Source organism: Saccopteryx leptura, chromosome 3 (genome assembly GCF_036850995.1).
Source record: "Saccopteryx leptura isolate mSacLep1 chromosome 3, mSacLep1_pri_phased_curated, whole genome shotgun sequence".
Taxonomy (NCBI): Eukaryota; Metazoa; Chordata; class Mammalia; order Chiroptera; family Emballonuridae; genus Saccopteryx; species Saccopteryx leptura.
Window position 1 is genome coordinate 74,523,543 of NC_089505.1, and position 21,369 is coordinate 74,544,911.

A 21,369-nucleotide genomic window follows, 5' to 3' on the forward strand; every position below is an offset into this window, starting at 1 on the left:
TCGCTCCCATCTGGTCTGTAAGTGCGAACTTCTGTTCATTTTGACCTCACTTGACCAGATAGTCGTCAAAGGGGTTTGTTCTCAGCAGGAGTCATGGATTTTAGTAATTGAGTGGAAGGGACAGAAACCTCCTATTGGTGCCTGACAAAAGCGGGAGCCCCCGGGAAGGTCAATGACAGGTGCACAACCCAGAAAGAGCCCCCGTCATCCCCAGCACCATGACAAGTGCAGCAGACAAAAACAAGCTCCCTTTCCTCGTCACCCACACAATGTGGCAGCCACAAAAGGAGGCCTCAGATGTTGTGATGAGAGGAGACAAGACTTCCTGTGATCTGATGGGACCAACACAGTGAAAGGAGCAGGTGAAACAAAGAACTTACAACTCAGAGTATCGTTTCTGTTCCGATCAGAACTTGATCTCTCTAAGCATATCCTTGGAGTTAGAAGAGATAATAGTTCTAAATTAAGAATCAATATTTACTGACCAGGAAATAGCAACAGATCTTGAAAATGGAAATAATCATGAATAACATTGTACGCCTGCACCAGAAACACTGGGGACCACTCGAGCAAATTGTTAATATGATGCAGAGTGGAATTCTCCAAATTAGGTAAAATGTCAGAAATGAGTGAAATAAAATTTAGAAGACCTGATAAATGCAGAAATTTCAACAGTTGACCGATTGCTGTTCGAGAGCATGAAGTAGAGAGAGGGGAGTTAACAGGAAGGCCATCTTTCCCTCCTATTTAAGGAAGAGTGGTCCCTGCACATGAGGCAATATATGCCACCCAGCCAGACTCTGAACTTTTTAAATATTTTTGAAGTCATCCAAGATGTGTTAGGGGAGTCTTTCTGCTCAGTCTTGCCATCTGTCCCAGGTGAAGAGCACAGGAATAAGAAAGCCATCATCTTGTCCAGGACTGGCTGAGAATGCAGGTTTCACGGAGCTGGTAAGATCCAGCAGGTGTGGTTGGATCCAGCACCTGTTGTTTCCCCAGGCAGCTGCGAGACCTGTGGGTAGTGGACAGACAGACCTGAGATCAGGGTAAAAATGACAAGGCAGCATCTTCTTTCTCACAGCCTCCAAGTACAGGTTCTCAACCTGGAAGAACCACCCCTTTTCCCCATCCTCTCCATATACCCGATGTTGGAAAAGGGAGTATGGATAGTACCTGCCTCTTTTCTTCATGATGACTGGCACGACTGTTGCTCTTTAATAAGAAAGGAAAAGAGGTAAGTGTTCTTACAATGAACAAAACAGTCATACCTGGTGAAGATAAATCCTGCCTGAAATTCCACCTGTGCTCATAATACAAAACATAAATCCTAATATCAGAGCTGGCATTTGAAGAACCCTAGATAACTTCAGCTGTATTGGTGGTGGTGCAGTGGATAGACCTGGGACACTGAGGACCCTGGTTCGAAACCCCAAGGTCATCGGCTTGAGTGCATGCTCATCTAGCTTGAGTGCGGGCTTACCAGCTTGAGTGCAGGGTCATCAACATGACCCTGTGGTCACTGGCTTGAGCCCAAAGGCCTCTAACTTGAAGTCCAAGGTCACTAGTTTGAGTCCAAGGCTGCTGGCTGGAGCCAAGGGGTCACTGGCTGACTTGAACTCCACCCCACACCCCCACCCCTGATCAAGGCACGTATGAGAAGCAATCAATGAGCCACTAAAGCAGTGGTTCTCAAAGTGTGCACCAGGGTGCACTGGTGCACCCTAGAAGATTTCCAGGTGCGCCCTATGGTATTCCAGAGAAATATGTGCCTCTTGGGGACCAAAAAACCAACAGGATTTTTGGAGTTTAGCATTTTGGGGGACAGAGGTATGAGGAATTGGCTGTAAGCTGACAGTCTGCCCAACCTCCCACCTCACTTGCCTGATTAGGTTACAAAAGGCTGTTAAGCTGTGGTGCTGGATTGTTTACACTACCCCCTCCCCATGTTCCCTGGAAAGACTCGAGGCAAGTTTCTTCTATCCTTCGTTTGGTGTAAAGTTAAGATGATATGTATGGTGGAGGTTTTCTGCACTCAACACAAGAGTAAAAAGAGAGGAATTCTTCAATATATTGACGAGGAAATGAGAGTTTGTCTTTCAAATATATGCCCAAACATTGCACTAGGACACATCAGGCTCATGTTTCTCATAAACACAAGAGTGAAAAAGCTTAACACATTCGTGCTGGGACCTGCCGAATTTACTAAATCTTACTAAGAATGTATCTATATATATATATAAAAAGATAACTTTGGTCACTTTTTATTTTTTAACCCCTCTTTTTTACGAATTCTAAAAAGCATAACTCAAAAAATATAACATAAAAATGTTTTCTAATGTCAGAATAAGTTTAATTTTGTCATATTTATTTCATTTAATTACCATAAAAGCATGCTTGGGCTTTATTATTTTTTTAATATTTGACTTAATTATAACATATTTCTCAGAAATTTGTATATAGTGCACCTACAATTATTTGTAGGATTTTCAATGCACCCCGACTTCAAAAAGTTTGAGAACCACTGCACTAAAGTGTCACAACTACAAGTTGAGGCTTCTCATCTCTCTCCTTTCCTGTCTCTCTCTCCCTCCCCTGTCTCTCCTGCTAAAAAAAAAAACCAACAAAAAAACCCCAAAACAAAACAAAAGATAACTTCAACAGCTCATGAAAGAGAGAAGGGCTCAGTGTTTTACCTGGTTCATGTGCAGACCCCTTCCGACTGCACCACGCTTCCATGAGGAGAGCCCCCAAAAGAACTACGATTATGGCAGCCAGACCCAGTTGGATGAGGTTAAGCTTGGTGTAATCTGTTGATATGGCAACTGGAGAATCTGAAAGAGAGAAGAGGGTCACCAGTGAAATCTGTGCTTCTCAGTGGATCTACCAAAGATGACTCTAAGATGTCCACATTATTCCCTGGGCTGTCTCTTCATTAAGTTTTTAATCACTGGAAACAAAATGTGGTATTTTATGAGACTTGTAGCGATTCTTTCTTCATCCTGTTTTTATTGTCTCTGCTTTATCTCTCTTTATTTATTTGCTCTTTATCTCATTGCCACTTCCCTACATTTCCTTTTTCTCTTCTCCTTCCATATGTTAGGAATTTGTTTCCGGGTGACACAAAGGGCCGGAGTTGCTCCACAGAGCACTGAAACTCTGTGGCTGCATCAGAATCTGTCCTCAGAGCACAAAACTTGACACCGACAGCGAGCCTAGGAAAATTTGTGCTTAATGGCTAAGCATCTTGGCTGTAATATATTCAATTTCAGTTACAAGTGGCTCAAGCTTGCCATTGGTCCTGGTTCCTGAAGAGAAGCCTGTATTTGTATCACTGCATCTCACTCATCTCAACTCATGCAAAGTTCCTATCTAAACCCACCACAAGCAGTGTTCTGAAAGCAGAATCCACTGGGAGAAATGGGTAATAACCCTATTCCCAGGGATCAGAGAGCTCTCTCTACATCTTGGCGCTGGCCACACAGACCTTGATCTATTTACAAAATGTTCTCTGACCACATGGGAAGACTCAACAGCAGGTCAGAGAACAAACAGCTGACTTGTAGAGTGTGCCATGCAAGCAAATGAAATAATCACAGATTAATTCAACCAGTAAATGTCCTGAGATTAAAAACAAGAAAAGACACTGCACCCATCACTGTCAAGCAGGAGGCTATGAAACACTAAAACCTGAGAACAAAGGAGAGTTCTTGGGAAAACTGTCATCAAAACCAACCAAAATTCTAAGAGATGATAGAAGGAATGGTGACGAGGGCAAGACTGATAATTTTGAAAAAACAGCATGAGAAATTATCTGAGAATGCAGAACAAGGAAAGGCAATTAGGAAGTTAGGATGTGAGAATCAGAAGATGACAGTTCAAATGACAATTTATATATATACACACACACATATACATATATACACATCTATACATTTATATATACATATATACACATATATAGATACATATATACATATATATGTATATAATATATATGTTTGGTTGTTTTTTTAATCTTTTTTAAAATTTTATTCATTTTAGAAAGGGGAGAGAGAGAGAGAGAAGTGGGGAAGAGCAGAAAGCTCAACTCCCATATGTGCCTTGACCAGACAAGTGCAGGGTTTCAAACCAGCAACCTCAGCATGCCAGGTCGAGGCTTTATCCACTGCACCACCACAGGTCAGGCTGTGGAGATAGACTCCCGCATGCTCCCATACCAAGATCCACCCCGGCTACCCCCATCTGGGGCTGATGCCCTGCCCATCTGTGGCCATGCTCGCAGCTGAGCTTTTTTAGCGCCTGAGGCGGGAGCTCCGTGGAGCCATCCTTCGTACCCAGGGTCAGCATGCTTGAATCAGTTGAGCCATGGCTGCAGGAGGGAAAGAGAAAACAGAAAGGGTATAGGGAAGGAGAAGTAGATGGTTGCTTCTCCTGTGTACCCTGACAGGGAATCGAACTTGGGACCTCCGCACACTGGGTTGATGCTATGCCACTGAGCTGAGCCAATCAACCAGGGCCACGTATATATTTATAAAAGTTCTCAAAATTGCAGAAACTTTACCTGTCACCTGAATAGCAACCTGGTTACTGGGCTCTGAGGCCCAGAAAGTAGCACTTGATAGGTAATACACACAGCTGTATTCCCCAGTGTCACTGACTGTCACATGTCGAAGGAAGAAGTCTGTCTCCCTTCCTGTGTGTCTCTGGACCTGTATCGGTGTTCCAGTTCCTTTCTTCAGTAGAGCAACCGTGTCGGACAGCTGCACATTCCCCACCTGGCACCGCAGAGTCACATTATCTCCTGCTGTCACCTTACCCTGTTGGTTAGCTCGGAGGGAAGGATTAGGGAAACTTCCTGTAAGAGAAGGAAGGCTCAGAGATCATGCGGAGGAGCCTTGGGTCCCCCCTCAGCCCTGTTGTCCTGGCAGGGTTCTCAGGGATTGTGGGAAGTGACCAACACCTGATCTCACCCTCTTCCTGCTCTGACTTCAGGAAGGAGATTCCCCTCCTCCAAGCTCCGGAGGAAGCCATGGTCTTTGACTCGGTTCCTGTCTTTCTCCATCTCCCCCACCCCATCTACAATGAAAATGAGGCCCCTCTCCCCACTCTCATTCTCTGGATCCTCCCTCATCCCTGTCCTGGGAGAAGCATATGTCATTCAAAGCACCATGTCCTCACCTGGCACCAGTAATAGGAGGACATCACTGGGCGGTGACCTTATACTGGGGCTCCTTCTTCTGTAATATTCACAGGTGTACTCTCCAGAGTAACCGTTATGTGGAACAGTAAGGTGAAATTCTGCCAGGCCTTCTGTGGAATCAAGAGATGGCAAGGACTCTGCAATAATAATCTTTTCCCTTCTGAGAACAAAGGTGACCTCCCTGGTAGGAGCTGAGCATCGCAGTGTCACATTACCGCGGGCAGGAACCACCGAGCTGGGCCAGGCACTGATGGAGGGCCTGGGAAGTGGCTCTGGAAAGAAGAATAATTCAGGCTGGATATAATTTGCTCACCTGCTTTCAGGAAGCCCATTTAAATAAAGAAAAGGGGAAAACAGGGCCTCAAGGGGTGAAGGATTAAGGAAGGTTTTAGTATGGAAACACTTACCATCTCCTCTTGTGTCTCCTTGGCCAACACTCAGCCCTGCAAAGGAATCATCCATGAGACATAAGCACCTGCCTGGAGCCCACATCATCCCCCTGACCTGGACTGAGGGACCATCCAGGGCCTTTTGGTGAGGATGCAGATATGGCACTCATGAATTGGGGAGTTCTCATTTCCCCTCCCTGTGCTCTGGCCAGCTCTCTCCTGGGTCCTCCATCATGTCTCTCAGAGGTTCTCTGTGCTGCCCTCTCCTCTCAAGGCTCCAGGTCCTTTCTCTTCTTTTATATTGTTGTGTGTTTCTCTTTTATTTATTTTTATTTTTCTGAAGTGAGAAGCAGGGAGGCAGAGGCAGACTCCCATATGCACCCGACTGGGATCTACCCGGCATGCCCACTAGGGAGCGATGCTCTGCCCATCTGGGGCGTTGCTCTGTTGCAACCAGAGCCATTCTAGCGCCTGAGGCAGAGGCCATAGAGCCAGCCATAGAGCCATCCTCAGCACCTGGGCCAACTTTGCTCCAGTGGAGCCTTGGCTGCAGGAGGTGAAGAGAGTAATAGAGAGGAGAGGGGGAAGGGTGGAGAAGCAGATGGTCACTTCTCCTGTATGCCTGGTCTGGGAATTGAACCCAGGACATCCACACACTTGGCCAATGCTCTACCACTGAGCCAACCAACCAGGGCCATGTTTCTCTCTTTTTTAAATTGATGGTCTTTCACTGGTCCTGCTTCATGAGTGACCACCACCAGGTGGAAAAGGGGAGGGGCATCTCCACAATGTTTCATCTATACATAGCACTAAACAGGTAAGCAGAGTCACTATCGCCATTAGAAATTGGCACAATGGGGCCCTGGCCAGTTGGCTCAGTGGTAGAGCGTTGGCCTGATGTGTGGGAGTCCCAGGTTCGATTCCCAGCCAGGGCACACAGGAGAAGCGCCCATCTGCTTCTCTACCCCTCCCCCTCTCCTTTCTCTCTGTCTCTCTCTTCCCCTCCCGCAGCCAAGGCTCAATTGAAGCAGAGTTTGCCCGGGCGCTGAGGATGGCTCTATGGCCTCTGCCTCAGGTGCTAGAATGGCTCTGGAAGCAACAGAGTGACGCCCCGGATGGGCAGAGCATCGCTCCCCGGTGGGCAAGCCGGGTGGATCTCGGTCGGGCGCATGCAGGTGTCTGTCTGACTGCCTCCCCGTTTCCAACTTCGGAAAAATACAAAAAAAAAAAAAAAAGAAATTGGCACAATGGGAAAGGTGAGGAAGACATGGGAAGTTGAGATGTTAAAGAAAATACAAGTCCCCTGGGTGCCTGGGAGGGGTACTTTGTTTACTTCAACCCAAAGGAATCAGATATCAAAAGCAGTTTGGGAAGGCCAGGGCCATCAGGTGTGGAAGGAGGAGGAAGGTCCAGGGGCTGGAGGCCTGTTTGCCAACTGGGTGAGGGATTGCCCTTCCCCTTCTGGGATGCCCCTGCTCCTCCTGTCTGGCAGAAAGGGGGCAGCGTGCAACCCCCACGGGCAGGCCTGGGTTTGCAGGATGCCCCGGGCAGGGGGCAGGAGGGAGCTCACAAAGGCTTGCTATCCAGGAAAAGAAACCACTGCCTCCCCCCATATTTTCTGCCAGGGCGCAGCGGTCTGTGGTCACCTTGTTGCAGTTTGATTGTGATTCATGCTTGATCTTCGTCAGCCCCTTCTTGATGGCATCCTTGGAGCTGGCGTAGATCATTTTGCTCTTAAGGGGTGCAGGCTGAGGGGCCCAGAAGGTAACACAGGTCCACCTTCTTGTTCTTCTTGGTCTTATTGGTTGCACCTTACAGAACGTGGCGACAGTCTTTGTCTGGCAGCATCTGACGAAGGTGGAGGGGTTGTCTACAGGCTGGCTCACACCACCTACCAGTGTCCTTGTCCTCCTCCAGAACACGTTCTGCTCGTCCTCTCTCGGGCAGGGAGCACCCCTTCTTGCGCTCCTTCACCTCCTCCGGTGTTGCTGGCGTACATACCTTCATGTTTTTGAACAGTTTGATGACTCCATCAGAGGCCGCCATGCCAGAGGCCGTGCTTCCAGAAGCAGAAAGAAGATAGCAAGGAGAGCCTGAGAGGACCAGAGCTGCTGGAGCTGCTCAGGGATCCGACTCTCCAGGATTTCTCTTGGTTCCACAGGAAGATCTCCTGTTCTCGTCTCCTGTCCTAAGCCTCTTTGTCTTCTACTTTAACTAAAGCCTGTGTCACGGTCTCTAATTCCCCCATCTCCCACTCTGGGGACGGAGGCACAAACCCAGAAGGGGATTGGGGAAGCATGGGACAGGAGTGTGACCCTGCCCCACCTCTGATGTTACCTGAAGCCCTTAGTGGGCCTGAGGCTATTGACAGTCTCATCTGCGGTAGAAGAACCACCATAAGAAAGGCTAGTTGGTGAATCGGTGATATAAATTTAAACAAAAGCAATTGGTTGTCATTTTTTAGGAGTGTTGCTAGAAGACTATGTACCTGGTACCATGGAGGATGCAAGATGTTACTGTCTGTGAGCAGCCGAATGGCAGGGACTCTGTGCTGTTCGCCTCAGTGTCCCCAGTACAAACACAGGTCCTGGCCCATGGGCGGACCTCAACAAATGCACGTGGACTGACTGATGAAATACCCCAGTTTAAGCACGTGTTGGAGAGATTTTACAAGGATGTGGAAAGATACATGCTCACCTTATCCTACTTCTGATCCTCACCATCATCACTCATATCTATTTGGTGAGTAAGGGTTGGCTCTAAGATGGCGTGAGCCCTATCATTGGAAAGGGCTAGCTAAGTCAGCTTCAGCCTTACATCTGAAGAGCTTCTGATCCAATCTCTCAGGATCTCTTTCTGTCTTTTGCCTGTTCAAGCAGAACAGAGATTGCTTCTTGGTACCCAAGAACAAGCCTCAGAGAATCGCCATGGGCACCCCAGACAGGGGAGAGGCTACATCCCTCGCCTGTGGCTCAAACAGATGCATTTGTAAGATGCCCCAGCTCAGTTCTTCATCTTGGCTGCACACTGGGCTCCCCTAGGGAGCTGTTGAAAATCTCAGTGGGCAGAACAGACCACAGAAGGTTTGAATCAGAATTGCATGAAATGGAGCTCAGGCAGCAAACTTTCACGATCTCCCAGGGGAGGCACATACTGAGCTGAGAGGGAGAACCAGTGTACCTGAACCCGGAAAAATGTCGAGACTGCAACAGCAATGCTCAGAATCAGTTGGCATAGAGAGGAACTTCCCAGGGACAGTGATCGTGGACCTCTCTGACCATTCGCAGCCACCCTGCCTGGTGTGGTTGATGCAGCTTTGCCTGAGTGCTAAGATCTCTTCCAAACTAACATCAAGCCTGCTTATAAATAGTATTGTAAGAAAGAGATTGATCTAACTCAACGGATGTTGGTTAGGCCTGTTTTCCTAAGAGATTTCCTCTTTTCCCCTGTGTGGCGTAAACAGTGTTGCAGCTCAGTCGTGAAAAGGGAGAAGTTGCTGGTACTTTGTGCTAAAATAGCATGGGCCAGTGAAAAAGACCGTGTTTCATGTTTTGGGAGAGAAAAGTAATAGACACAAGGTGAAAAGATTCAAATTATCCATTAAAGGATAAATGAATAAATAAAAAATGCTCTTTACGGATGGTAGAATACTCTTCAGTCATAAAAACAAAAGAAAATCTGACACATACTACACACATGGATGGACCTTGAACATACACATGAAATTAGCCAGACACAAAGGACAGATATTGTATGATTACACATATGCAAAGTACCTAGGACAGGCAATTTTTAGGGACAGAAAGAACAGAGGTACCTAACTAGGCAGTGGCTCAATGGATAGATCATCGGACTGGGATGTGGAGGACCCAGGTTCAAAACCCTGAGATCACCAGCTTGAGCATGAGCTCACCAGCATGAGCGCAGGGTCGCTGGCTTGAGTGTGGGATCATAGACATGACTTCATGGTTTCTGGCTTGAGCCCAAAGGTCGCTGGCTTGAAGCCCAAGGTCACTGGCTTGAGCAAGGGGTCAGTCACTCACTCTGCTCTACCCTCCCCCCCCAGTCAAGGCACATATGAGAAAGCAATCAATGAACAACTAAGGTTCTGCAAGAAAGAATGCTTCTCATCTCTCTCCTTCCTGTCTTTCCGTATGTGTCCCTCTGTCTCACTAAAAAATAAATAAATAAATAAATAAAATAGCCCTGACCATTTGCTCAGTGGATAGAGTGTCGGCCGGGTGTGCAGACATCCTACGTTCGATTCTCAGTCAGGGCACATGAGGAGGACCATCTGTCTCCCCTTCTCACAGCCAGTGGCTTCATTGGTAGCTCCAGGCGCTGAGGATAGCTTGGCTGATTCGATCATCAGCCCCAGACAGGGTTTTCGGGTGGATCCTGGTCAGGGTGCATGTGGGAGTTTGTGTCTATATCCCTTCCTCTCTTAAAAAATGTAGTAAAATAAAATAATAATAAAACAGCAAAGGAAAGAAAAAAGTTTTCTTTTTTTACACTCAGTGAGTACCCAGAGAATGGAAAATGGTAAAGATTTGAGAGACACTTTTGGACCTGAACTCACTGGAAGCTGCACCTGAGAGTCAGCATGGCCCCAACTCTGGAGAGTCTGGTCCCTGCGCGTCAAAGCCCTGGGAGCCTGGACTTTGTCCTTCTGCCCTGCTTTGTGAAGAGGAGGTGGAGCCCACAGCACTGATCCTTTTTTCTTTTTTTTTTTTTTTTTTTTTTTTTTTTTTTTTTTTATATATAATTTTATTTTTTTAATGGGGTGACATCAATAAATCAGGATACATATATTCAAAGATAACAAGTCCAGGTTATCTTGTCGTTCAATTATGTTGCATACCCACCACCCAAAGTCAGATTGTCCTCTGTCACCTTCTATCTTGTTTTCTTTGTGCCCCTCCCCACCCCCTATCCCTCTCCCATTCCCCCCTCCCCCCCCGTAACCACCACACTCTTATAAATGTCTCTTAGTTTCACTATTATGTCCCACCTACGTATGGAATAATACAGTTCCTGGTTTTTTCTGATTTACTTATTTCGCTTCGTATCATGTTATCAAGATCCCACCATTTTGCTGTAAATGTTCCGATGTCATCATTTCTTATGGCTGAGTAGTATTCCATAGTGTATATGTGCCACATCTTCTTTATCCAGTCATCTATTGATGGGCTTTTTGGTTGTTTCCATGTCCTGGCCACTGTGAACAATGCTGCAATAAACATGGGGCTGCATGTGTCTTTACGTATCAATGTTTCTGAGTTTTTGGGATATATACCCAGTAGAGGGATTGCTGGGTCATAAGGTAGTTCTATTTTCAGTTTTTTGAGGAACCACCATACTTTCTTCCATAATGGTTGTACTACTTTACATTCCCACCAACAGTGTATGAGGGTTCCTTTTTCTCCACAGCCTCTCCAACATTTGCTGTTACCTGACTTGCTAATAACAGCTAATCGAACAGGTGTGAGGTGGTATCTCATTGCCGTTTTGATTTGCATTTCTCTAATAGCTAAAGAAGATGAGCATCTTTTCATATATCTGTTGGCCATTTGTATTTCTTCCTGGGAGAAGTGTCTATTCATATCCTCTTCCCATTTTTTTATTGGATTGTTTGTTTGTTTGTTGTTGAGTTTTATGAGTTCTTTGTATATTTTGGATATTAGGCCCTTATCTGAGCTGTTGTTTGAAAAAATCATTTCCCATTTAGTTGGCTTTCTGTTTATTTTGTTATCAGTTTCTCTTGCTGAGCAAAAACTTCTTAGTCTGATGTAGTCCCATTCATTAATTTTTGCCTTCACTTCTCTTGCCATTGGAGTCAAATTCATAAAATGCTCTTTAAAACCCAGGTCCCTGAGTTGAGTACCTATGTCTTCTTCTATGTACTTAATTGTTTCAGGTCTTATGTTTAGATCTTTGATCCATTTTGAGTTAATTTTTGTACAGGGGGAGAGACTGTAGTCCAGTTTCATTCTTTTGCATGTGGCTTTCCAGTTTTCCCAGCACCATTTATTGAAGAGGCTTTCTTTTCTCCATTGTGTGTTGTTGGCCCCTTTATCAAAAATTATTTGACTATATATATGTGGTTTTATTTCTGGACTTTCTATTCTGTTCCATTGGTCTGAGTGTCTATTTTTCTGCCAATACCATGCTGTTTTGATTGTCGTGGCCCTATAATATAGTTTGAAGTCAGGTATTGAAATGCCCCCAGCTTCATTCTTTTTCTTTAGGATTGCTTTGGCTATTCGGGGTTTTTTATAGTTCCATATAAATCTGATGATTTTTTGCTCTATTTCTTTAAAAAATGTCATTGGAAGTTTGATGGGAATTGCATTAAATTTGTATATTGCTTTGGGTAATATAGCCATCTTGATTATATTTATTCTTCCTAGCCAAGAACAAGGTATATTCTTCCATCTCATTATATCTTTTTCGATTTCCCTTAACAATGGTTTATAGTTTTCATTATATAAGTCCTTTACATTCTTTGTTATGTTTATTCCTAAGTATTTTATTTTTTTTGTTGCAATCGTGAAGGGGATTGTTCTTTTGAGTTCCTTCTCAGTTGTTTCATTGTTGGCATATAGAAAGGCTATTGACTTCTGTATGTTAATTTTGTATCCTGCGACCTTACTGTATTGGCTTATTGTTTCTAGTAGTCTTTTTGTGGATTCTTTGGGGTTTTCGATGTATAGTATCATATCATCTGCAAAAAGTGATACCTTTACTTCTTCTTTTCCGATATGGATGCCTTTTATTTCTTTGTCTTGTCTGATTGCTCTGGCTAGAACCTCTAGTACCACATTAAATAAGAGTGGAGAGAGTGGACAACCCTGTCTTGTTCCTGATTTAAGGGGGAAAGCCTTCAGTTTAGTGCCATTTAATATGATGTTAGCTGATGGTTTATCATATATGGCCTTTATCATGTTGAGATATTTTCCTTCTATACCCATTTTGTTGAGAGTCTTAAACATAAAATTGTGTTGTATTTTATCGAAAGCCTTTTCTGCGTCTATTGATAAGATCATGTGGTTTTTGTTCTTTGTTTTGTTGATATGGTGTATTACATTAACCGTTTTACGTATGTTGAACCATCCTTGAGATTCTGGGATGAATCCCACTTGATCATGATGTATTATTTTTTTAATATGTTGTTGTATTCGATTTGCTAGTATTTTGTTTAGTATTTTAGCATCTGTGTTCATTAGAGATATTGGTCTGTAGTTTTCTTTTTTTGTTCCATCCTTGCCTGGTTTTGGTATGAGGGTTATGTTGGCTTCGTAAAATGTGTTTGGAAGTATTGCTTCTTCTTCAATTTTTTGGAAGACTTTGAGTAGAATAGGAACCAAGTCTTCTTTGAATGTTTGATAAAATTCGCTGGTATAGCCGTCAGGGCCTGGACTTTTATTTTTGGGGAGGTTTTTAATGTTTTTTTCTATTTCTTCTCTACTAATAGGTCTGTTTAGGCTTTCTGCTTCTTCTTGACTCAGTCTAGGAAGGTTGTATTTTTCTAGGAATTTATCCATTTCTTCTAGGTTGTTGAATTTAGTGGCATAAAGTTTTTCATAGTATTCTACAATAATTCTTTGTATATCTACGGTGTCCGTGGTGATTTCTCCTCTTTCATTTTGGATTTTGTTTATATGAGTTCTTTCTCTTTTTTCCTTGGTAAGTCTTGCCAAGGGTTTGTCAATTTTGTTGATCTTTTCAAAGAACCAGCTCCTTGTTCTATTAATTTTTTCTATAGTTTTTCTGTTCTCTAATTCATTTATTTCTGCTCTGATTTTTATTATCTCCTTTCTTCGGCTGGTTTTGGGTTGTCTTTGTTCTTCTTTTTCTAGTTCCTTAAGGTGGGAAGTTAAGTGGTTCACTTGGGCTCTCTCTTGTTTGTTCATATATGCCTGAAGTGATATGAACTTCCCTCTTATCACTGCTTTTGCTGCATCCCATAGATTCTGATATGTCGTATTGTCATTTTCATTAGTCTGTATATATCTTTTGATCTCTGCACTTATTTCTTCTTTGACCCATTCATTTTTTAAAAGTATGTTGTTTAGTTTCCACATTTTTGTGGGATTTTTTCCCTCTTTTTTGCAGTTGAATTCTAGTTTCAAGGCTTTATGATCAGAAAATATGCTTGGTACAACTTCAATTTTTCTGAATTTGCTGATGTTGTTTTTGTGGCCCAACATATGGTCAATTCTTGAGAATGATCCATGTACACTGGAGAAAAATGTATACTCAGTCACTTTGGGATGAAATGTCCTGTAGATGTCTATCATATCCAGGTGCTCTAGTGTTTTGTTTAAGGCCACTATGTCTTTGTTGATTCTCTGTTTGGATGACCGATCTAGAGCCGTCAGCGGTGTATTGAGGTCTCCAAGTATGATTGTGTTTTTGTCAGTTTTTGTTTTAAGATCAATAAGTAGCTGTCTTATATATTTTGGTGCTCCTTGGTTTGGTGCATATATATTAAGAATTGTTATGTCTTCTTGATTCAGTGTCCCCTTAGCCATTATGAAATGGCCATTTTTGTCTCTGAGTACTTTTCCTGTCTTGTAGTCAGCATTATCCGATATGAGTATTGCTACACCTGCTTTTTTTTGGATGTTATTTGCTTGGAGTATTGTTTTCCAGCCTTTCACTTTGAATTTGTTTTTATCCTTGTTACTTAGATGAGTTTCCTGTAGGCAGCATACAGTTGGATTTTCTTTTTTAATCCATTCTGCTACTCTGTGCCTTTTTATTGGTGAGTTTAATCCGTTTACATTTAGTGTAATTATTGATACTTGTGGGTTCCCTATTGCCATTTTATATCTTCCTTTCTGTTAGTTTTGTGTCTTGTTTGATCCTTCTCTTTTGTTTTTCTATCTTTTGTTTTTATTTGGTTGTATTCCATACATCTTTCCACTGTTGCTATCTTTTTTATCTCATGTGCTTCTGTGGTGGTTTTTTCAATGGTGGTTACCTTTGAATAATGAAAAGGGTCCCTACCCTGTTCATTGTAGCGAACTATTTTGTGAGTACTTTTGCACTCCATTGTCCTTTGCTACTGTTAATCTCCATCTTCTCCCCCTCTTTCTTTTTGTTGTCACAGTTTAAATTTGGTTTTATTGTGTTCTTCTTGGAGCTTTTACTTGTGGCTCTGTTTTTTTTTGTTCTTTGTATCTGATTGGAGAACCCCCTTTAGTAATTCCTGGAGTGGGGGTTTTCTGATGATAAATTCCCTCATCTTTTCTGTATCTGTGAATGTTTTTATTTCTCCTTCATATTTGAAGGATAGCTTTGATGGGTATAGTATTCGTGGCTGAAAGTTCCTCTCTTTCAGGACTTTAAATATTGGGGTCCATTCTCTTCTAGCTTGTAGAGTTTCTGCTGAGAAATCTGATGATAATCTAATGGGCCTTCCTTTATATGTTGTATTCTTCTTTTCCCTGGCTGCCTTGAGAATTTTTTCTTTGCTGTTGGTTTGTGTCAATTTCATTATGATATGCCTTGGAGTAGGTTTGTTGGGGTTAAGAAAACTTGGAGTTCTGTTTGCTTCTTGAACTTGAGGCTTTAGTTCTTTCCACAGGCTTGGGAAGTTCTCATCTATTATTTGTTTGAGTATGTTCTCCATTCCATTTTCTCTCTCTTCTCCCTCTGATATACCTATTATTCTTATGTTATTCTTTTTGATGGAGTCAGATAATTCTTGTAGGGCTATCTCATTTTTTTTAATTTTTGAGTCTCTTTCTTCTTCTCTCTGTTGTGCCTCAAGTTGCTTGTCTTCTATTTCACTAATCCTCTCTTCTATCTGACCTGTTCTATTAGCTAAGCTTGTTACTTCGTTTTTCAGCTCGTGAATTGAGTTTTTCATCTCTGTTTGATTTGTTTTTATAGTTTCAATTTCCTTGGACATATATTCTTTGTGTTCATTGAGTTGTTTTCTGAGCTCCCTAAATTGCCTTTCTGTGTTTTCTTGTATATCTCGGAGGATTTTTAGGATTTCTATCTTGAATTCTCTGTCATTTAGCTCCAAGGTTTCCAATATATTAAATTTTTTCTCCATAGATTTTTCCTCATCTAGCTGTGTTACCTCTCTTTCTTTTGTATCCATGATGTTCGATTTTCTCTTCCTTAATGGCATCTGAGGGTGGTTTTGTTGATAGTATTAATGAGATTTAATAAAGAATAAAAAGTTTAAAAAAATAATAAAAAAAATCGAAAAAAGTTTTTTTTTTAAAAAAATTAATAATGTAATAAAGAAAAAAAAAATAAAATAAAAATTAAAAAAAAAAAAAAAAAAAAGGAAATTATTCCCCCCCTCCTTTTTTCCTCTCCTCTCCTCTTCCCTCTTTCTTGATAAAATCTTGTAGTGGACTGTGAATTATAACAAACAATGCCTGTGATGGAGGGCCTGAATTGGGGAAAAGTAATAAAGGGGCAAAAAAAAAAAAAAAAAAAAAAAAGAAAAAAGAAGAAAAAAAAAAAAAGAGCGTATGGACCCACAAAAAGCAAATAAGGAAAAAATTTGGGTCAAGAATAAAATGATTTGCTTTTAGGTGTTGGTTGTCTAAGAGTTATGATGAGAGGATTAAGAGGAAAACGGGGGGACAAATTAAAAAATTACTATTGTATTTAGTGGAACAAGAACTAGATAATATGGAGAGCCAGGGATGGGAGCACTGCTAGTGAGTTAAAAAGGTGAAGTAAAAACCCCCCAGAATGCCACAAACATAAGTTTGAGTCCCAGATAAGATAATTTGTTTGTTATTGAGGTTTGAGTGAGAGGAGATGTAAAGGAGAAAGGAAGAAACTAATATAGAGGGAGAAAAGAAAGAGAGAGAGAGAAAAAAAAGAGGGAACCACTAAAAGAAGAAAAAAGAAAGGAGAGAGAGAGAGAGAGTTAAGGGTTTTGGAGTGCAACCCTCATAGAGAGAAAGGAAGAGAAGAGAAAAGATAATGGGAGATGTAACACTTATGGGTAGTGTAGTTCAAGGAGAGGAGAGAGTAAGACCGGTAGAGAGTTAATCGGCCAAATTGGAGGAGGAAAAAAAAAGTATCAAGAATGAAGATAAGAGAAACAAACGAACAAATATAATAAAATGGGATAGGTTATAAAGTCTGCAGATTATTCTTGATTTTGAGAGGTTATCTTCTTGCTTTTTCTTTTCTCTCCCTCTTCCTGGTCGGTGACTCTGTACCCCGGGTTTTGCCCCTTTGCCACGCTCAGGTGGAGGTTTGCAGTTGATAAGTCTCTATGGCAATGTCATGTATTGTGCTTTAGTCTTGTTGGCAGTCTAGGCTATTAGCATTTATAGGCTCCGACAGTGAGAGAGTCCGTGTTTCTAGAGCCTTTCTCCTAGTCTTTCCTTCCTCAATTAGTAGCCTGATAATCCAGCTATGGGGTTGCTGCTGCCTCTGCCTGGATAGTAAAAGGCTCAAAGAGCTGGCAACTCCCCACTCTATTTCCACTCAGCACAGGGCTCTGGGTAAGGCTCAGTCAGTCAGAGCTGCTAGCATAATCAGGTGGGCTTTCCGGCCATTCAAAGACCTCTGGCTCTGCCACTCTGTCCGGTAACACAAGCGCGTGTCCACTTCCGGGGCGCTTGGAGGAAACGCTCACTCACTGGCTGCGCGCGCAGACCAGGATATCCGGCCAGCAGTCTCACGCTCTGAGTGAAACCCCCAACCGCAGGGAAAAGTTGCAGCGATGGAATTGAGTCTCGCTCCGTCCCCGTGCGCGGCTTTTGCAAGGCGCTGGGGCGGCCCGAGATTCCGCTTTGGCCCACACAAAGGCCCCTGACTCTGCTCCTCTGTGCGATAACACGGGTGCGCACTGCCGAGGCACTCGGAGGAATCGCTCACTCCTTATCTGCGCGCGCAGACCAGGATATGAGGCCGGCCGCTTTCCCTCTGAGTGAAACCCCCTCCAGTACGGAAAATCTCCACCGTTGGAATTAGTTCTCACTCCCTCCCGTGCGTGGCTTTCCCAGGGCGCTGGGGCTGCCCAGAGACTCTGCCCTCGGCCCACAGAAAGGCCTCTGACCCTGCCTCTCCGTGAGGCAACACGGGCACTGACTCCCGGGGCCTAGGAAGAAATCTCTCGCCCACTAACTGCGCACCAGCCAGGAGACCGGGTAAAATGGCCGCGCCGCTTGTCTTTCTTTGTTTGGGTTTGGCGCGAGTGTTAGCTTGTATTGCCCGGATTGCCACAGGATCAGATTTTCCTCGGCTTGGATCTCCGTGCCACAGCCTGGTTCGGCCGTTTGTTTCGCGGCCTGGATGTATTCACCCCCTTTGCCCGCCTCAGTTTCTATATTCACAGTTACCAGAGAAAGCCGCCCTGTTTAGGTTAGTGAGGAAGGCGGAGCATTTCTTACTCCCTAATTCCTTCGGGGTTTGGTTATATATTTAGCCAATTTTTCACTCAATCATACCTTTGGGTGTATTGCGAAGCATCTGGAAGCTCCAAGTATAGGTTTTTCTGTTTCTGGTTGAAGATCTTGTTGAGTTTTGGGGGAGATTTATCGGTATCGCTTCCTACCCCGCCATTACTCTGACGTCATCCCTGATCCTTTTTTCTAATGGGTCTTGCTACTTCTCTCTGCACAGCACGTCAGAGACCGTCAGTATCAGCCTTGTGTCATGGCAGAGAGCAAAGTGGATGGCAAGAACTCAGGTACCTCTGCAAGAGATTGTTAAGTCTTGGGGACTTGGAAAGTCTGTAGGCTGTATGAGCTGCCCAGAGAGAGCAGGAATCCAATCTGACTTAAAATTAAGGAAAGTAAATAAATTCCGGATATCATGGAACAACTCATGAGGGAATTGTTATGTGACCCTATAAACTCAGGATGTGCGCTCTCTTGGCTCACAGAACATTCTGGGATCTGCAAAAATTTAGAGCTTTAGCAATGCTGGTCCCTTCTCCATCAATCTCCTCTGGCACCCATCAAGACCCTTGGGGCCTGAGCGCCTTTGAGGGAGACCTGGTACCCCTCCAGTGGTCTCCTGTGCTTTGTTAGTTTGAAGGAGGTTCAAAGCCTTGTTGAGCTGCATGGATAGGGGTTCATGTAGCATTTATCCTACATGCCCAGGCCCTGAGCTTCTCATCTGATCTTACCTCTGTCTTCAGCAGGACATACCTGAGTGACAGGAACCTGCTCAGAGATCTCATTGCTTACAGGAGCAACAGGAAGTCTGTTAAGAGGTTGAGACTATCAAGACAAAATGAGGCCTGACCAGGCGGTGGCACAGTGAATAGAGCGTCGGACTGGGATGCGTAGGACCCAGGTTTGAGACCCTGAGGTCGCCAGTTTGAGCAAAGATCACCAGCTTGGACCCAAGAGGGCTGGCTTGAGCAAGAGGTTACTTGGTCTGCTGTAGCCCCACAGTCAAGGCACCAATGAGAAAGCAATCAATGAACAACTAAGGTGTCCCAACGAAAAATTAATGATTGATGCTTCTCATCTCTCTTTGTTCCTGTCTGTCTGTCCCTATCTATCCCTCTCTCTGACTCTCTCTGTCTCTGTAAAAAAATTTAAAAAAAATGAGATAACCTCCTCATTGAAGGGAGGAAGATAATAACTAAAAGGTGGAAAGGACCCTGGTATTTGTGACATCTTAGGACAAGTGGTGCAGGCCACCAGCCATGAAAACTGAGTACATCCAGTACATGGCTGGAGGAAAAAAGATAAACAACCGTTAGAAATGTAGCAATATTTTCCACAGAACTCTATGTACCCAACATCCAGGAAGCCCTACCCTAGAGACTTAGCCAAGAACAAGGTCAGCTAATCGCACCTCTCCCGCCCTTGTAAACGCTGCTTGCTTGCTCAGCCTAGTTAGCCACCCTATAAAAAGGAGCCATTTTAGAAGCTCGGGGCTGCAGTGTTCCCTTGCGTGGGTTGCCTGCAGTCCCTGCACAGGTTTGCAATAAAACTTAGAAAATTCACTTTGGGTTTGCTGTGGTCTGTCTCCTGGGATGTAATAGTATTCATCAGCAGATGGATAAACCAAAATGTGTTCTATGCATAAATAGAATGTATAGATACATGGAGACATAGGTGGAATACTATTTAGCCATCAAAAAGGAGTGGAACTTTTTTGTACATATATTTAGGGAAGATCTCTGGAAGGAATTAATAGTGAAATCAATGCCTAACTAAGAAGAGAAAAAAAATGATAAAAGAAATGACAAACATAAAAATAGCATTTCTCAAGTGTGGGAAGTTTATGTGCCTCTCTGTATCATGCATACTTGAACCTCATTCTGAAGCTGACCCTGAAAGATGAGGAAACTCTTGAATATTGCCATGTGTTTCCCAAGGCCCCACAGATGTGTGTGTAGGAGCTGAGTCTCCACACCACATGCTGCATCCTCTGCCTCCCCTCATGGATCTTCCTAAGACAAGCATCTGATGTAAGGGATGCTCTATGGACTGAGTCTTGGGATCCAAAATTTGTGGTAACAGGAGAAAGCCAGGTGCAAGGACCACACCAGGGAAAGGTCTCCTCTCCTGATGTTTCATAGAAATCAAACTCTACTGGTTTGTGAAAAAGATCATTTTGTGTTGCAGCCTAGCTCCAGAGCTTTGGGCATTCTGAACCTCTCATCTTTACCTCCTGAGGCTTTTTCCAACCCCAAGTCCTTTCACACACTCCTAGGATGCATCCATGCTGAGGACCCCAGCTATGTGTCCCCGTGCAGGTAGGAAAGGTGTTTGGAGCTGGGCAGTGCTGGGTTGGAGTTTAGCTTCCATACTTACTACTTTTGTGCACTCTGAGGCAAGTCAGTTCATTTTGAAAACTCAGATTCAATTCTTTATCCGTGAAAGTGGATGGTTTCTTGCAATCTCTTGCATGTTTTTTGTCTTGTTGTTTTTGGATGGATGACTGTGGTGCTTCCCAAATGTGAAATACATTCATTGGTGTTGCGTGCTGATCTCAGTTGAAGGAAGGAGGAATAAAGGATCGCATGACAGAATACCCTAAGCACTCTTCTACTGCCTTTGATTACATCAACAAAGTTTATTTGAACCCAGCCTCTGCTATCTCTCTATCATGGATGACTGCCTTTATGGTCAGTATAAAGAAGTAGCAAGTTTTAGCCTGACCTGTGGTGCCACAGTGGCTGGAGCATCGACCTGAAGCCTCAGTTCAAAACCCTGGGCTTGCCCAGTCAAGGCACATACAACAACCAAGCAATGAACAACTAAGTGAAGCAACTATGAGTTGATACTTCTTGCCCCCACCCTTTCCTCTCTTCTCCTTGTAAAGTCAATAAATAAAATCTTAAAAAATAAAAAGCCCTGGCTGGTTGACTCACCAATAGAGTGTTGGCCTGGCATGTGGAAGTCCTGGGTTCGATTCCTAGCCAGGGCACACAGGAGAAGCACCCATCTGCTTCTCCACCCTTCCCCCTCTCCTTCCTCTCTATCTCTCTCTCTTCCCCTCCTGCAGCCAAGGCTCCATTGGAGCAAAATTGGCCTGGGTGCTGGGGATGGCTCCATGGCCTCTGCCTCAGGCACTAGAATGGCTCCAGTTGCAAAATAGCAACACCCCAGATGGGCAGAACATTGCCCCCTTGTGGGCATGCCAGGTGGATTCAGGTCAGGTGCATGCAGGAGTCTGACTGCCTTCCTGCTTCTAATTTTGGAAAAATACAAAAAAAAATTTAAAAATGTAGAGTTAAAATATTGTAGCATTGTTTTCATTGTACTTACTAAGTTGTTATCTCCTATTTGACACTGGATTTTTATTCATTGTAGTGATATAAAG

At 43.6% G+C, this 21,369-nt stretch overlaps 1 protein-coding gene and 1 pseudogene across 1 annotated transcript in view; both read right to left on the bottom strand.

Moving 5' to 3' along the window:
• Positions 1 to 204: 204 nt before the first annotated feature.
• TARM1 (T cell-interacting, activating receptor on myeloid cells 1) overlaps positions 205 to 21,369 on the bottom strand; it is a 45,849-nt gene continuing 24,684 nt past the window's right edge. Inside the window, exons 3-7 of the mRNA XM_066374188.1 lie at positions 5,179 to 5,472; positions 4,562 to 4,855; positions 2,694 to 2,831; positions 1,174 to 1,212; positions 205 to 1,012 (exon numbers count right to left, since the gene is read on the bottom strand). Of these exons, the coding sequence (XP_066230285.1) occupies positions 1,187 to 1,212; positions 2,694 to 2,831; positions 4,562 to 4,855; positions 5,179 to 5,472 (752 nt within the window). The 3' untranslated portion in view covers positions 205 to 1,012; positions 1,174 to 1,186. The remainder of the gene's footprint in view (positions 1,013 to 1,173; positions 1,213 to 2,693; positions 2,832 to 4,561; positions 4,856 to 5,178; positions 5,473 to 21,369) is intronic.
• Positions 6,974 to 7,638, bottom strand: LOC136397136 (cofilin-1 pseudogene; annotated as a pseudogene).